Source organism: Colias croceus, chromosome 15 (assembly GCF_905220415.1).
Source record: "Colias croceus chromosome 15, ilColCroc2.1".
Taxonomy (NCBI): domain Eukaryota; kingdom Metazoa; phylum Arthropoda; class Insecta; order Lepidoptera; family Pieridae; genus Colias; species Colias croceus.
Genome location: NC_059551.1, coordinates 8,525,051 through 8,544,366, shown reverse-complemented (window position 1 = coordinate 8,544,366; position 19,316 = coordinate 8,525,051). Strand labels below are relative to the sequence as shown.

At 32.9% G+C, this 19,316-nt stretch overlaps 1 protein-coding gene across 2 annotated transcripts in view; it reads right to left on the bottom strand.

Moving 5' to 3' along the window:
* The window catches only part of LOC123698255 (neuropeptide CCHamide-1 receptor-like), a 159,637-nt gene that overhangs the window by 19,647 nt on the left and 120,674 nt on the right, over positions 1-19,316 (bottom strand). For both annotated transcript variants that reach the window (XM_045644834.1, XM_045644835.1), the window contains exons 4-5: positions 9,931-10,061; positions 2,655-2,843 (exon numbers count right to left, since the gene is read on the bottom strand). In XM_045644834.1, the coding sequence (XP_045500790.1) occupies positions 2,655-2,843; positions 9,931-10,061 (320 nt within the window). The remainder of the gene's footprint in view (positions 1-2,654; positions 2,844-9,930; positions 10,062-19,316) is intronic.

Genomic DNA, 19,316 nt, shown 5'->3' with positions numbered 1-19,316 from the left:
AGGAAAACCATTACAACACTAAATTGTCCTATTGTAGATTTTTTTACGCCTCTATAGGCAAGGGACTATAAAGGTTACCCTAGAATCGTTTATTGCACTAATTTGCTGTAAAAAAGAGACCACCAGCGCTGTTATGTGATAATATCACCCTGTTATTGCTGTATCAAAATCTGGATAAGAGCTGCTCTATAAACGCCGTATAAAATAGTGATATAAACGTTTACATCACCTTGCTATGGGACAAATCTGCTGTGTATGATTATAGAGCAAAATCATCTCATTAAACGCTAATATACAACAAGCTTGTCACCGCGACACTGTTATACGTCATTTAAAAAGCTTTTTAGTGCTGTAAGTTATTGTTATAGGACATATTTGCTGGTTGGGAGCTTATTGCAATATTTAATATAAAAGATTATGAGGATAATAATGATTGTTTATTGACAAAAATGTAACTACTAAATTCTCTTTTGAAATTATAGTAAAAGTATAATGTAATCGTAAATATTTTTTCAGTGCATAGTCTGTTTGTTTCTCATTACAAAAGTGTGTTTGTTATCTTTTTTTATAATAGGGCTATAGAGAACAGATCGAGCGTAATAATAGAGAAGGTATTCGATCCTCAGATAAAACTTATAAAAAGGTCTCCGACAAATTCCCACAAGGGCGTAAGTAAGTATTTATCATTGATACATACCTAACTATTGGGATGTGCTGACTGTCTGTACTTTGATGTTAGAAAATGATTTACTGTGTCTTAACCTACAGGCAATATTTACGAAAATTTATAATGTAGGGCCTTACGTTGCGTTTTGCGTTGTGTGCTCTAATTGTGTGTTTTTCTGATTTACCGATAAATAAATGTATGTGGCAAATTATAAATGATCGTAGGTAGATAGGTTCTGCGGAATTTATAACAATCCAGTTATTGAATTTATAATGTTTATCACCGTTATGTTTTTAAAAACATGGATTGCGAATTGCGATGAAATGCGGCGGCCGCGGCGGGTAGTTGTACTAACGTTTTGCTGTTCTAGTGAAATCAGTGTAACGAGGTAATTAAAAACTAATTAATATTCAAGCGAAACTCCAATAAATGTAAAGATTTCCACTGATTTCTTACGTTTTACTAAACATTTTTCTCAGAAATGTACAGCAATATGTAATGAATGGAATATATAATTAATTTTTAAGTGAACTTAAGTAAGAACATTAATAACATTTTACATTAGTATATATAAATGTTTAATACTAAAAGCAAGTTGAGGCCACATTAAATTATGCAAACGTTGGGTCACCTATCTTATAACTAATTCCCTTCGAATTCAGTAGGCAGCTGAGAAATATATGCCTATGTAATCATATTATAAAATAATTGTTAAGTATCCCTAGTCTTTGATGGTATATAAGTAAACATATTTTAATTTTTATATTTTTTAATGATCACCTAGACAAACTTAGTGAACTCAAATAAACACGTAAACAATCAAATAGTTATAATGTAAAACAAGAACAACCCAAACGTGTGATGTAAATACAAGAACTAATACTATTTAGTTCGTCCGTGACTTTCATCTTAAAGCCTCGTGGTGTTTAGCGAGTTAACTCGTCCATTCATTTTATGAAGACTCAGTTAAATAGCAGGATTATGCCATAAAGAACACTATAGCATACGTTATTTTATTTATTAAATACTACAAACTAACAAGAAATCGAAATATTATAGGAATTACAACACAAAAAACTAAATTAAATTATAAACATACTTCATATCTATAGTCAAATAGTGTAATGGTAGTCTATACAATAATAAGCTAGAATAGAAAACCGAAATGAAAAAACGTTTCAAACACACCGCACCGCGTAGCGGTTTACATAGTTTAAAGGCACATTTTGTATCAGTATTGGTTTATAAAAATACCATTCATAAACACAAAATATGGCATAAATACTCAGTTTGATTATAGTGAATAATAATGTTCTTTAATAAGAACAACAAATGGAAGATAGTTTTCTGCTTCATAGCTAGTAACTCACCTGGGGGGTTAGACAAGTGGCTTTCGTTTAGCGTAACTTTTGATAGAATAGATTATGAATGTATGAGATTGACATAAGCTGTAGATAAATGTATCGACAGCTTACGTCAATCTCATACATTCATAATCTATTCTATCAAACGTTACGCTTATAGAAAGCCACTTGTCTAGGGGGGCTGATGTGATCGAGCCTAAAGTGATATATTTAATGATTTTGGCCTCGTTTGGGCTACATCTGTCCTTATTACGAGGATATTGGATTTTGTTTATTAAATTTGGCTACGGTAAGGATGAAATATGTATTAATTAAATACGGATAAGATAAGAATATTTAAATTAAGCCCACAATTCACCAATCTGAGTAATTTCAACGCTAAGATAAAATCAATCTCTATGATCATGAATTGATTATTCAATTTCATCGGTATTTGAGTTTGAGTTTAAGGTAACGGCGTATTCTATCAATCAATTTAAGACAAACCAAATATTATAAACTGTAGTGTAATAAAGAAAGTATTCAAATTTAATTTTACATCGAGAAATTCAATACACGTTTTGCAGTGAAATTATTTCAATTACCTACATATAGTCTATATTGATTATACATTTTTCAATTACCTGTCTCTGCGTCCCCTGCATTTCCCCTGGCACATTCTGTGTGCTCAGTACCAGGTGTCTCGCCATCAGGATATAGAACATCGCGATCACAGCCAGGGGCATGGAGTAGTATACGAGGAACTTCAGCAGGACCATCACTTTTGGGTACTGGTCCCCCCACTCCACTGGGTATGGGTAGCAGACGAGGAACTGGAATGTAAATTCAGGTCAATTCTATTTACTAACTAAGAATTTGGAATGAGGAGGAATGTAAGAACCTCGATATACTCTTAAAATGTCTATTTGAAAATATTTAAAAACGTTTTTTGTTAATGATTTTAATAATGTTTATATAGCAGAACAAGCAAAGGGTGGTGCGGGTCATCTGATAGTAAGCGGTCATCTTCCATGTTCACTCGCCCTCCTAGATTCTTAGGTGCTTTTCCGGCCTACGAAAATCGTAATAAGTAATCTATACTAATATTATAAAGCTGAAGAGTTTGTTTGTTTGAACGCACTAATCTCGGGAACTATTGGTCCGATTTGAAAAATTCTTTCGGTGTTAGATAGCCCATTTATTGAGGAAGGTTATAGGCTATATTTTATCACGCTACGGGCAACAGGAGTGAAGCCACGGGGGTGAAACCGCGCGGAGCAGCTAGTACGTATAAATTATATATATAGTATAATATGTATAAATTCTTGCCATATGTACGGCAACTGTGTAAATTTTGGATTAAAGTGTTATAATGGAATTACATGGAAGCCCAAATTCTCTATGTGTATAAGGGAATGAAAAAATCATTGTCTTCTAAAGCTTTTAGAAAATTAAGGTTTAGCAACGCTCCATATTCAATAAAGTCTAATACAGTGGAGCATTTGGTATTATAAATAGATCGATTTTCCTTTAGCTTAAAGATTATGCTAAAGTAGATTTTTTAGTAAAGACATGGTCTTTGTTTAAGACATAAAATATTGTGAAATATTCCAGAATAATATTTCTTTTTCTCAACTTTGAACATTAAACTATAAATCTTTTTATTACATATTATAATAAATCTGTAGAAGGGTCAATTCTGTACATTGAAAATTAAATAGCTGTTACTGGATCGATACCAATCCCAAATATGTGATTAAATTTTTTTATAAGATGTCATTTTTAGAGTTACTCAGAATGGAGAAAAAAACCATCCACGCGAAGACCAACATTCGCGCGGACGGAGTCGCGGGCGGAAGTTAATTTAAAATAAATACATTTAATAAAGAGTCGGGATTATCTATATCTATGGAAATATATAGGGCACCCTTATAACACTGGCCTGAAAATTTACGATTAAAATCAAATTGGGGCGGCAAAAGTTGTAACCGAATTATGTTGTGATGAATGGATCTGACAAAACTATTTAATGTAATCTTACAGCTGAGAAATGCTCTGGGTCATTCAAAAGGGTATTTTTATATTATTATCTATGTATAAAGTAAAAGTTACTCTATGGGGGTATGACTTATGAAACATTTCTTCATCACTTGGCTTCATTTCAACGGTACCAGGAAAAAAAGTACCTTACTCTGGAAGTATGTTATATCACCCTATAATTCATTGTATCTCTCTTATTAATTTTAATCACACAATATATGTTGCGTGGTTTTATCAAATTCAAATTCAAATTCAAATTATATTTATTTGCAAGAATGTAGTTACAGATTCTAGATGTTTTAATTATTACAATGTTATGTGGCTAATACATTCTACCCATTGATTGGGTGTGCAAATATTAAAAAAGAAAGTTAATTAGTCTAATTATTTAAATGTACACACAATTCAATTTTCACAATTACGCGAACGCACTACGATTTACACGATTTACACTACACACTTCACTTATCACACACAATTCAGTTTACACTACTTCAAAGTCATAAATTCTTCAATGTCATAAAATTGTTTTACCATTAGCCAGTTCGTCAGTTTATTTTTGAAAAGGTTTACTGGTAGTTCCTTAAAATTGTCCGGTATTTTATTATATATTTTAATTGCCATAAATATTACACTGTTTTTAGCTTTGTTGATTCTATACGTTGGGAAATGTAATTTGTTTTGGTATCTTGTCAACATATGCGAGTTTACTTCTCCTTTCTTCTTAAAGTATTCCGGGTAACATACTTCTATTATGTACATGCAAGTTAAAGTAAGGATCCGTAATTTACTAAACAGAGGTCTACAACTGTCTCTTTGGTTCAAACCGCACAGAGCTCTGATACATTTTTTTTGTGAGACAAATACCTTCCGCACATCACAAGATTGTCCCCAAAGAATGATTCCATACGAAAGTACAGAGGAAACGTAGGCATAATAAGCATTTATTGCTGCATTCATAGAAACAGTATCTCTTAGACGCCGTAATACGTAAGCGAAACGATTAATTCTGTCACAAACGTAATCAATGTGTTTGTTCCATTTTAAACCTTCATCCAACAAAACACCCAAGAATTTATGATGATCTACTTGTTCTATTACTTGGTTATCACACTTTATATTTAGGTTTATTTTGGAGCAATTCTTTGTATAAAATTGAATTATTTTTGTTTTTAATAAGTTAATTTTAAGATTGTTGTCTTCTAACCATTTTATAATATTTTTAACTGCTTCATTTATATCTCTCTCGTACGTTTCCTTTTGAGTACATTTAACAAGTAGGGTCGTGTCGTCTGCGAATAAAACTGATTTGTGTTTCACTGATTTCGGTAGGTCATTAATATACAAGAGAAATAAAAACGGGCCGAGCACACTTCCTTGTGGTACACCTGATCTATTAGTTTTTTTTACTGATCTATATACGTTTCTTGATTGATTTACTATTTGTTGTATCCTAAAAGAAGTACTAATACTGAAATAACTTTTACTAATAAATAATTAATATTCATTGCATTTTTAATTTTGTCAGGTTTTAAAACAAGTCGTACAACGTTTATTATTTTCTTATTTCTGGAAACATTTATTTCGTATGAAGGCAATGAAAAATGTTTTATTGGACACAAAATCGTGTCTTACATTTTTGTAACATCGCGTGTTCAGAATGTTTCTACATTCATCAATAAAGCTATAAAATATCATAGATTTAGAAAGTTAGGGAGTTGACTTTTTATTGTTCTATAGTCCATGCGTTATTTTTATATTATCTTTATGTATACTTACATAATATAGTGTTTTTCTAGTTTTTTTATATATAATGTTAGAAGATAAATATAAATGTAACTGCTGAACAAAATATAGTAGTATTAAAGAAAAAATAAACATCTGTAAATGTAAAATAAACATCTGTGAAAACAGGTACTGACACTTTTACTTGTGAGGTATTTTTAAATATTTTAAACATTGCATATTGTTAGAATAATCATTATTTCTATTAATGTGATAAAATACATTCGATACCGAGGCGTAACTTGATAACAAAAAAAAATATTTATTTTTATTTGTTTAAACCGAACAACTCTATCATTAATTTCTTAAAATTAATTCAATCAGCATGGTATTGTAATTGTATTGTATTTTTAAAGCCAAACGAATACAGAAGTGGCTTAAAACCTGCATAATGAAATATTGCTGAAAAACCAAACCGTTAACAAAATTGATTGGCGCATTTTGCATTCGCCGCAGAATATAGGAAAATTTTGACATGTTATTGCTTTTTAAATTGATATCCTACACCTAGTGTAAAAATGATAAAACTTGCAATATTGTATGGCCTTTGCATAAAGGTTTACATAGTTGTAATGAAATTCAAACAATAATTTCGTTGGAACTGTGTATCTCAGCATTTATTTTCTGTAAGGTTTATTCTTCCTTTTCTATCAATAAAATACAAACTATACAAACCTAAGCATTGTACCAAAATGTGTTATTTTTAGAGTTTAGTGACAAAAACTGATAGGTACGTTACTTATTGAGATAAGTTATACATGAGATAAGTTTCTCAAACTAGTAATTTCATAGCCTATAATCTAAAGTCTAGACAGTAAACTTTGGTAATTCAAATCAAATTGGGTTCATTCACAAATCGTGGGCTTGTTTGTGGCCAAATTTAGGCATCTGTGTACTATTTCTATACTGCTTTTAATCCATTATTCCGCAACGCCGTACAAAAATCATGGAGACAAGCGCAGAAAATCTCTACCTGAACCTTCGAATTCTCATCTGCACTCAGGTGGACAGCTTACAAGTGACGTCATAGTGCTGAATCTTATTATTTTATGCTCTAACGATATACGTTCTAGATAGGTCACCTGGTGGGTCAAATGACCCATAATTTTTTCAACACGGGCCTGTAGTCTATTACTGTAGAACTGGCCCGCATCTTTGTTTTACATTCTCTACAATAATTACAGAAATTATCTGTCTTGAAATCTAAGATTTAAACTAATTTAAATGTGTTTCAATTGCGATAGTCTTAACTATGTATCCAGAATTTCTCGCAGTTTTTAAATTCTTTGCAACAATTTTTGTATCATCACATAAATGTTTGTAAATAAAATCTTTCGGTCTAGTGTTGAAATGTGAAATTAAATAATATGATGACTAGTCTGTTACAAATCTTTAATATAAAAATATACAACCTCGCGTAATCTAAACATAAGAAAATACTATTATCATTATTTCATCGTTATTGAATTACCAAAATCTGATTCCAAGAATTTCCCTATCCGCAAATAATAATATTATCTTACTAACCCCTTATAATTGTGTCGATTATGCCAATTATACGGGAAAGGATAGGATTTTCGAAGGTCCAACTTCCTCGTTCTGTCCTTTTTACCCAAACAAATAGGGGGAGTCCGGGAGACATGAACCGCTTTTTACTAAAAACTCTATAAAATCTGATCAGAGACCATAAAAGCTTTAAGATCTACACCATATGAAAGCCTTATTATCTGGCTAAGATTTTATATTATTCTGAAAATAAAAATTGCAAGGAGAAGATAGTAAAATAAGTTGTAATGAAAAATGAGTTTTGATTCAAGTCTCCCCAACCGTCGGGACACTTGCCCATAAGGTGCGGGACACTTGCCCATACCTTTTTAGAGAGGGGAAATGTAGCAAATAAAGCATATTATACATTAGTTATGTATTATTTAGACACATTTAACAATAACTAGAATATTTATAATCACCACAATAATCACCTTCTAAGCAATTTACTAATTTACTGAAAATAATTAACCAAATGTTTTCAGAGCAAATCCTTAACATAACATTCGCTTCTTTTTATAAATTAAATACTCGTTTTGAGGTATCTTCTGCTATATAAATCTACAAAACTAATTTAAATACATTTTTTACTATTAGCTAAGAGTAAACAGTCTCAAAGATTAAATGTGGCACATGCAAAACCACAATAGGTTTAATAAGTGGAACTTAAATTCAATTTGTTACTCGTTACATTTTAGTGCAATCGTGACAAATAAACTCTTCTACGTCATTTTTTGTGAGGCCGACACATATCTCATGGACGTACCTTCAACAAGAAACACAAAGACGCATATCCAATATCTCTTCAGACTGACAAACAAAGCAAAACCAAGACTCATCCCTATTTTCTTCCCAATCTTCGTCAATAGAACTTTCTTCGTAATTAAAAATTTCTTCTTCTGATTCTGTTTGACTCTCATACTTCTGATATCTTCTTTCTTCAATATTTGCTTCTTGGGTGTTGCTTTCACTTTGGAGGAATTTGGCTTAGTTGAAAGCTAGTTGCGTTGCCTATTTTCTGGTTAAATCATAGTGAATTTTACTGCAGATCAATAAGTAACGAACGAGCAATTTCTCTTCATTTACACTAAAAATCTGGGAGAATTTGTCTTGCAAAGGTGTTAAGTTTTGTTCATCTAACAGGTAATACCGTAAATACCGTCCCATACCTACTTGATAATTTGACGAATAGATTTGCCACTCTTTATTTCTCTGACTGCACTTTCAATCTCAGACTTAGTAAACGGTTTCCTGCGACGACTACCTTCCTTAGGCTTTTTCTTTCTGAAACAAAAAAAAAACTAACTTAAATAGTACCTATACAAACTGCAAAGGGAGAGTTGAACCACTGTTCAAGTCTCCCGACTGCAAACTGGTTCAACTCTCCCACACCTAACTCGAGGCCATATCATGATTTTTTCCAACAAATCCACTATCAACTGGGGAATAACACCGAACATACGATAAAATATGATAATCTAGTAATGCAATAGCGTAGGTGTTTGATACATACCTTCATAAATGCGTGCATAGCAATTAAAATAACAAATCCAAAAAAAATCACTCCGCGACGATGAAAACACTTTTTCGTAACTCACGTTCGATCGCGTCTGTTATAACTCAAAATTGCGAGTTGCTTGTGATTGGTGGGTTACGCGCGTTCATTTTTTTGCCACTCGGCGTAATTTGGCGCCTAATTTAAAAAGTTATTCAAAGTGGTTCAACTCTCCCACCTGGGCAAGTCTCCCGGACTCCCCCTACCAATTTCTTCAAAAATAAGGCAACTTTATCCTATATCATCATCATCATATAATTTGCTTTAAAGAAATTTAACGATGTGAAATAGTATCAGATGATGGCTTATCATTTGCTTATACTCGATCTCGATCGGCTTTATTTAATTATATTATGTATATAAAACATATCAGTATTCATTGATTAAGACTTCTAAGGATTTTTATATTACATTAAAAGTATGAAAACACTAAGCCGATTAGGATTACATAAAGGGCATATTATTCCTAAGAATACGCCTTTTTACTTACAATTTACACATGAAAAGCAAAAAGTAATTTATTTTGCAAGTGTGTAGACTGTAGACGAATAAATTCAATACTCAGTTAAAATAACTATGTATTTTAATACCCTGGCCAAAATTAGTGCATGGATCTTAATCTCCTTTGAGTAAAATAATTATGTTGATTGAATTATGATAATTCGAAGAAGAAGAAGAAGATATGGTAAAATATTTATTAATGTTAAATATATTGTATCATCATGAATATAATAAGTAAGTATATTATTGTTTTAAAGAATTGAGATTAATTCTATAGTATATTTTCAGGAACTCCTATTGCATCGATATCGATTCATTTTATCAATCAATTTAGTTTCGGTGTTACTTTTCCTTTCCGACAATTTCATCAATTTAATCGAGTAAAAATTGAATCATACACACATATCCATAAGCTTGCGTATTCAAACCGGTAGAGATAATATCATTTGACTAGACGAGATAAGATCAAAGTTCTGTGGTTTCATTTAATTTACCTTTTTTGTCGGATTAACGACGAACTCTCGTAAATAAGATCCAATGTAAGCCGGGGCGGCCATGGCTCCCGCCAGCAACCAAATGCCGATTGCTGTAGCAACCGTCACACGGGTTGCCCGCTTGCTACCACCTGTTAACAAAGATGTAAATATTTAATTTGCGTATTAACATCCTAACGAATATTATAAATGCAAAAGAAACTCTGCCTATCTCTCTTCTTGCCGCTTAAACCAATTTGGTACAGATATTGTTTGAAACGCGAAAGCACAAAGGTTAGTTTTATCCCAGAAATCCCACGAGAACAGGAATTATGCAGGTCGTTTTTTGACTGCGGGGGCGCAGCCTTGGGATAGCTAGGTGTTAAATATTTCTTTATGATTAAAAACATAAAAAATTGACTGCAGAAATAAGGGTGTGTACTGTGTATACCACATCACTTTTCCCCACATGATCATACGTTCCCAACGCCAACGCCACGCCTGTTGAATAAATTACCAGTCCCAATATATAGAGTTAACCCTAATTTCGACTTTAAAGCTTTCTCCCTCACCGTATTATTTATTTATGTCCTGAAATTCAAAGAGTCGCGTATTGCACTCGAAATCTGAGAAACATTAATGGATTAAAAGAAACTCCGCACTCCAGCATAATAAATAATATCTAACGTTTAATAACTGTTTTGATAAATTACACGTTTATAATTTGAAAGTCTGGCGTAAATATTTATCTACAAATTTGTTTGCTTTTTGAGCTCGAAGCGAGATTGACGTCCGCGGCTTTAATTTGATTAAATAGATATAATTTCCGAATCGAGAATCTGTAAGTTTATTTGTTCCAATACCATCTCATATGTATTTAAGAAATTTGTAAAAACTGATAAGGTTAAGAAGATACTACGTAATCTGCATTATGCAACTTAATGGCTATTCATTCTCTGTTATAATTTGTACAGTGCATTTTTGCATACTGCATTTGCATATTGTTATTTTACCATGAAAAGTTAGTGTTTAATTTATCAGTACTATTAAAAAATTAATGCTTTGTTAATCAAGAGGTGCATAAACTTAGTTACCAATTATGTGAATTTTGTCACGTTATAAAATTAATTAGTTCTCACTGGACGTTGAGGATTATTGAATTATTGATGTTTTAATAATTGGTAACATTATAATATATTTTTCATAATTAAAATACATTATCTGTATTATGCATACAGCTTGGTTTTTACAAATGATTCAAGAGTTACAAACTTTGTGAAGCGATTTTATTATTCAAATGAGTTCGTTTATTTTATGGATTTTATTATTTTTCGGTGTATATTTTTTTCCTCATGCCTATTGCTAGTTTTTCAAATAGCAACGAAGAACTAAGGGAAATTTGGAATACTAAAAAGTCTCGCGTTAATTAATTACTTTCATATATTATGAGAAAGTTTACCTTAGAGCAGATCTAGATATAAATGAGATTTCATAAATAAATATCTGGTAAACGTCTAAAAACTTAGTATTATTTAATTTTCCTTTCGGCAATTAGTTTTGATCATAGAAACCGAATATAAATAGACTTCTCTAATTACTTTCTCGTTTTTCAATTGAGATCTAGTTTGACTTTTGATAGGTTTCGTATAGTTCTCGAAATTAGGAATTTAATAAAACTGTTCTCCTAGAATAGTAGTGAAGGAAAAGAGCCAATTCGTTTGGTACTGGAAGTCTGGAATTGATTCTTAGCTTGTTCATAACCAAATATACCATAGTTTAAGATATGTGTATAGTATAGTAAGATAAGTGGCAATTGACAAGACCCTTTGGCAAATTTGGGCATGATCATCACTGAAAATGTCATGTATCCATTTCACTAATTTACAGACTCAAATACATACTTAATTTTCTTTAATTTTAACGTACATAATCTGTGCCCTAACTGAGTAAAATATATGATTTTCTCTAATTAAGCACTAAAGAGCTTGTCCATATCTAATAATGCTGAGCACGACAATGCAGTAATGACATTTGCTAGTCACGTGTACGTAAGTACCTATAGTAATTAGTCACTAATGACCTAACCCTGTATCTAAGCTCTTGATCATTAAATGTCTAAAAGAGAAATTACCAATTTGCGTTTTTATTGTATTCAGCATTTTACCGTCTCAAAGTTCCGATTTGAAATATTTTTATTTGATGTGAAAATCCTTTTATAAATAATAAATTACGTAAATCTTAAAGCAAACAACTTTGCTTTTAATATTGTTGAAAAATAAAAACTGTACTGCCTTGTTAAAAGTTTTAACTTTAGTTAGTTTTGCTGTAGAAATAAAGTGTGTCTGTTTATTATTTTCTCTCATTACCTTTAATTTTAACTGTATAAAAGCTTGTTTGAAACTGTTTTTACGTTTATTATCAGGGTTCCTTTGGGCAATGCATGAACGTGTTACATATTCTCCCCTAGGGAACTTTTAGCGGGAAACCAAATGACGCACCATATAATAAATGTTGGATTAAATCGGATCAAAAGTATTTGTTCCGTAAATGTGTGTTGCAATTTGTAAACTTAAAATGTACTCTTTTATGATTTATGAATTGAGTAAGCGATGAACATTTTGTCTTTGATAACGATACGTCATCGTTGTAAATTAACTTATCTTTTTGTAAGACATAATATATATAATGGAAAAGGCCTGGTTTATAAACTTGGAAAATCAAAAGTAGTTATCGTGTGTAAAATGCTTTAGTTTATATCACTTTATTATTTTCATTAACAACAGAACATTGTTCAAAAAGGTAACTAAACACAATCTAAATAAACACACTTAAGACCGCAAGTCGAGCAAATTAAATCACATTAATGCATTTCCTACTCGAATAATTTTCATAATCGCCTTGCGATTTGCATAACTGTATTCTGTGGCAAAGGTCTAATTAATTCAATAGGATTATAGGAAAGACATAAAGTACACTGCGTAAAACAACACGCTTTGGAAGAGGGAAATAAAATATATTAAACGTTCTTTTATGGTACTTCAATTATAGCACGTATATGGGGTCTTTTACATTGTCTTTTACTTGCACATCTATTGAAAACTCAATTACTTAAGCTCAAACGAGCATCAATTAAATTTGTCTAAAGATTTTATATCTCCACATAGAGCAAGAATCCTGCGAAAAATCTATAGGTATGTTTTTTGTCTATTTGTGAAGAAGAGAGAGAATTTGGCCTAATAAAACGATAAGACCTACAAACTTTTCCTAACTATACAATAGGTACATATTGTTGTAAAAGAAACACGTACAAGTATTTTTATTGCTTACTCGAGATTTACTCGCACTGATCGGATAGTAAATAAAACGTATAAAAGAGATAATGAGAAAAATATTTATTAATACAATAAATGCTTACTAAAAATTATAATATAGATATCGTTAGTTGTAGGCAGTTATCGTATATTTTCCAAATACTTTGATCGTTTTATGATATTAATATATTTATTATATTATTTCTGCCTATTGAGATGATAAAAAATTATGATTTATTGTCGCGGAACAAACTTTAAACTGGTAGCCATTGTCTGAAAAGTATTTTGAAATTACAGGAACCGATACCTAAGTAGGTACTGAGAATAAATTTATGAAATAGCATGTTTATTTAATAATAAACAGTAAAAGGGCAACATTTATAGTGCTTTTAAACGCGTAGTAATTAGCACATTTTCTTGTGCATTCTTACGTAATAACTGGACCTCATTGTTTGACATTAAAGGCTTGAAGAGGGTGGAATATATTAAAATGACACATTTTTTAAACGCCGGCTTTATACGTCGTATTATTTTTATTTCTGGGATCTTTGTGTATTGTTGCTTTTGGGTGTAAAGTGGAAACGTAAAAGCCGTGACAAGCTTAATCTACCGGTTTTTATATGGCTTTGTGAATAATTATTATACGAAGCTGGAAATTTACGACAGCCAGTATTCCACACCGTTGATTGTATATGCCATGTCATTCTTGTTCATATTTTTAGTTAAATTCTTCTGTGAGTGTTATTTGTCTAATGCAATTTAACTACTTTATTATGATATCATACAGATTTAACTCTTGATTTACGATGTGTGTAGCTATAACAAATGTAGGTTTTTGATTATTTTTAAAATACACGCGTTGGATTTCGTATTGAATGTCTTTAAAAAAAAGCTCAAACATGTGTGCTCATATTTGTTGCAAAATATTCTTTGAAATTCAACATGAAACAATAACAAAACCTCAATTTCTTGATACAGAACATCACATCACATAAAGCGTATTCAATGAGACGCTTTTACGTTTCAAGTAAATTAATGCAAGGTTTGAAAGATAAAAATTTCAGTCTCTCAAAGACAGACTTTCTATGAGTATAATATCTATGAAGCTTTCTAACCTTGAGCAAAGAAAATGCCGTACCATTCTTTTAAATTAAATTGCATTGCATTCTATCAGGACTTTTGTAGTACCTTTTTGAAGTGAAACTTCTTTATCGGGGTTGGAAAAAAATTTAGTAACATTTTTATTTTTTTCATTACGCGTGACATTTTTCCGTTACGCGCCATCTTTTTCTTATCCCTACCACGCTTGATTCGATATTTCTGTAATGTTGCATATAGTAAATTATTTTTTGAAAAATATGGTTATAAAGAAGTTTCACTTCTTACGAGTGTACACTAGTACACGAATACATTTTTCTTTTATTATCATTAACAACGTAAAATGTAGAAATATTTTCTATTTGTAAAATCTATTAAGGTGGAAATTATTAATCCAAAGGATCTTGAGATAAATTCTCGTAAGAAACTTTAAAAAAACGTCTTAACCTGACAAGTCATAATATAGCCTTAATGAACATTAACTTATGCTTTTTATTTTTAAATTATTCTAGGTTGTTCAAATATCTTAAAATAAAAAATTATAACATGCGCAATTCGATTTCGAGATACACAATCATCACGTATTTGACAAAGAAATAGGTAGATGCGTTAAAATCTTTATTTACAGCACACTTCTTTTTATTTTCTGTGTCGTGACTGTTCCACCAATAATATCACAAGTTTTCGTTCATGTGTTCATTTAATTAAATAGAGTATTTCATTAATTAGCCATCTATCGTCTTTGGGTGTCATAGATGTTGGTATTGCTTTCTGTAATAAATATAGAATCAATCACTTACGTTACGTGTATGAAAGTGGCAGAATATCACGCAATTTAACTAGAATATTTTATCATATATTATATACATATAATGGAAATGAAAACTGTAAAAAACTGGTTTCCTAAAAAGTGGTAGATATGTATCTATATACACATGATATACACATACACATTAACATACTACATACATACATATTAACTTAGAATAAAAAGCGCTTCTAAAATAAGTGTTGTTATATATTTCTACGTTTCAGTTTGAGTTTATTTATGTACTCGTATTTACGTTTCATTATCTGTTAGTACTAGTAGTATAGTTAGTAAAATATAGCATATAGTTAATAAGGAGTATATATTTAGTAGGATGTTTAAGTTACAGTATCGATAGTAAAGCATTGTTTGATACTAGAGCGCTTTGTGGAAAGTCTGGGAATGTTTATTTATTTTATTTGCATATGGACAGCACATAATATGTCACTCATGACGTACGCACGTTTGATCTTCCATGCGTAGAAAGCCTTTTTTCAAATATCTCTAGGCTTCATTTTATATTGAAATGACATAAAACTGAAAGCCGTACCAAACCGCGTTCAGTTATTCATTGATTCAGCTGAATTGGAGCGAAAATAACTGATAACGTAGATTTTCTTAAGGAGTCTCTAGACGGTAATGCAAGCATGGCATGCGTTTATGTGAATTGTCATGCTGCATGGGTGTAAAAATATCAAATCATGCATTATTTTACAGTTCACGTCCAGTCTGAGTATAGTGGATGAACTTTATAAGCTATTGCATGACAGCGACTGATGCAGCCCGCTGCATGTCAGTCTAGCTTGCAGGGTAGAAAATAGAATTTGCAATCAGCTACCAACCAGCTCGTAGTTTGCATGTCATACATTTCAATCATCGATCCAAATGCTAACAAAACGTGATTAACTAATATATGGATAGAAAATGTTTGTCACTCGTACACGCAAAAAGCAAGCGCAGGATTCAGATTGTTTCAATATAAGTAATATTACTAATAACTGTAGCACTTTTAAAAATTAACCAATAATTAGTGGTATCATTTCCACTGATGAAATATGGATACTTCTTTCTACGCATTGAAATTCTTCGAAAGTTTAAAATCTATTACATTAGGTACATTATATATCTAGGTTACGACGCAGCTTTTGAGCTAGGTTTGACTTGGTGTTTATATTTCAGTCAGAATTAGTAGAATCAGGAGAATAAGGAGATATTTTGATTGTCACGGTACAGTCTATTTGACTTTGCCTAAAACATGACTCGATTGCTAACAAAACGTGATTAACCAATGAAACAGAGAATTATTGATCTATTTCTGAATACAAGAACAATGATAATTTGAGCTCTACGCCCGAAGGCAAAGCTTTTAAAAATAGAAATTTCACTCTAGCGATTGAAAGGCGATATTTTGTTATTAATGTGCCTCTGGAAAACATACAGCATTGTTATGAAGAAGCAATGTATACTCAACCATAGATACGGAATGATTTCCATAGACTACATACAAACTCTAGTTCCAATTTATTCCGCTAGAGGTCGTCGCTGTCACCAGCAAGGTGATGGGGGAACCAAATTCATTTTTCGAATCATAGCGTTGTGTACTCTCGCCATAGGCGGTCGTTTCAATAAGCATTACTAGTGTACAAGTGTTCAAAAGTTTAAAGTGCTAGTGTGTGAATAATTTAATAATTTTTCAAAGTCAACCGTTACTGTTCGTAATGAATTCGCCACCTAACGACGACTTCGAGGAGCCTTCTGGGGCCCCTAGGGGCTCAGAAGGTCATTGTTCTGCTGCTTCGCCCTCGTCAGCGAGCCGGAGCGACAACAAACGGAAGAAATGTACTTCAAGTTCGAGTGACAGCGACTCGGACCCGGAGGTCGACGTGCCGACGACCAAGAAACAAAAATCGAGTACTGAGGTAACCGCCGATCCTCGGATCGACGTACTATATGCCCAGGTCAGTTTTCTTACAAATTATTTAATGCAGCAACAAAGTGCTCAAAATATAAAAGAGTCTAATAATAATGTTGAAGTACCCGCAACCGAAAACATCGAATTTTTGTCGAATCCATCAACGAGTACAAGCAAATCAATAGATTTAGGAGTTTGTAAAACGGTTTTTGACGAGAAAAAAGTTCTTAAACCCGCGAATGAAAAATTATTACGTCAATTAATCGAGCTTCAACAATTTAATTCGCCAACGTGGCCTCATATTCGCTATTCCAAAGCATTAACGGACATGCTAGCCGCGCCAGGTTTTTGTAGTTTAAAAATTAACGACGAAATGTGTTCTTTAAACAAAGGTAAAGATTTCTTAGCATCAACCGAAGAAATTATGGCCGCGGTTACAAATGCATTATTACAACAAAGGGAATTATTACAATCGGGCTTACAGGAGCTCATTAATTGGGCCCACAATAATTGTCAATCAGAACTTAATCCAGATAATCTTTTTAAAAAAATTTCTGACGCGTTTGGTACTTCATCTCCGTCATATAAGCTATCGGAGCAAACATTACAAATTGTGTGCGGTAAAAGAGCCGAGTGTATCGAAATTAGGAGAAAAAGATTATTAGACGGAATTATGGATAAAAATATTCAAAGCGCGCTTAGGAATATCCCTCCGAGCGAAGAACATTTATTTAATAAGACTAAACTCTTAACGTTTATACAATCGCTAGGCGGCCCTCACTTTTGGTTACTGCCCTCACAATCACAAATTTATAAAAAAACGGAACCACTTAAAAAGAAGTACAAGGATTCGATACCTTCTACTTCCAAGGCTCAATACCGTTCGAATAAAAACGTTACTCGAGATACATTTAAAAATTCGCAAAGTAATTTTAAAAAGACAAATAATTTTAAACAAACTAAAAATAATTCCTTTCGAAACAAAGAAGATAGGAAGTGACTATCCGACACACTTCAGGGGGGGTTGTTTAAAAGCTTTCAAGAGCCGTTGGCAAGCATTGGGCGCGAACAAGTTTATAATTTCGGCAATAACACACTTTCGATTACCCCTGGTAAAAAAACCACCATTAATACTGCCAACAAAGGAAATTATGAAACAATATTCAACAACCCCGTCCCCTGCAATGTCTCAATCAATACAGGAGCTTCTGGATCAAGGTGTACTGAAGATCGTCACCAAAAGAACTCCCAGTTTTATTTCAAAGCTTTTTCTGAGGAAGAAAAGCGACGGCACTATGCGTCCGATATTCGACCTGCGGGAACTGAACAAATTTATAAATGCAAAGCATTTTCGCCTGATTTCGCACTCCACGGTTCCCGAGTTTCTCCAGCCAGGGGACTGGATGGTAAAGCTAGACATCTCGTCAGCCTATTTTCACCTGGCCTGCGCCAAGTCTCACCGGCCTTTTATGAGAATAAGTTACCAGCTCCAACTTTACGAAATGACGTGCCTACCCTTTGGCCTAGCGTCAGCGCCGTACCTTTTCTCTTCAGTAACATGTTGGGTCGCGGAGACCCTGCGTGCAAAAGGTTGTCGAGTTCTAGTGTATCTAGACGACTACCTTCTGGTCAATCAGGACCAGTCCAAGTTATGTCGTCAGGCTGCGGAAGCCGTGCGGCACTTGGAATATCTGGGATGGCAGATAAACTACCAAAAATCGGTTTTGACCCCCACTCAAGACTTGGAATATTTAGGCATACGATGGCAGACTGCAAAAAATGTTATGTCACTACCAGAGAAAAGGAGGGACAAGCTGGACAACGCCATAGCTCAGGTTCTGAAGAAACAACAGGTAAACCTTCGAGAACTACAATGCCTTTTGGGTCAACTGAACTTTGCGAATTTCGTTATCCCGCGGGGCCGATTACATTGTCGCAGAATGCAGATCTTTCTGCGTCGCTTCAACAAGAAGAGATCGCGACAGAAACTGCCAGTCCCAGCCATTGTGGCACAAGAGATGACGTGGTGGCGCGGAGCTACCCGGCACAGCATGCCAATACACAAAAAACCTGCCACCCATTTCCTGGCGACGGATGCTTCGGACTTTGGTTGGGGAGCCCAATTGAATGGGAAGACTATGTCAGGAGTCTGGTCAGTCCGTCAGAGAAGGTGGCATTGCAACAAAAAAGAGCTATACGCCGTAGTAACGGCTATAGAGAAGAATGTAGAACTGTTGCGCAATGCACACGTTCTAATTCAGTCAGACAACAGGACACT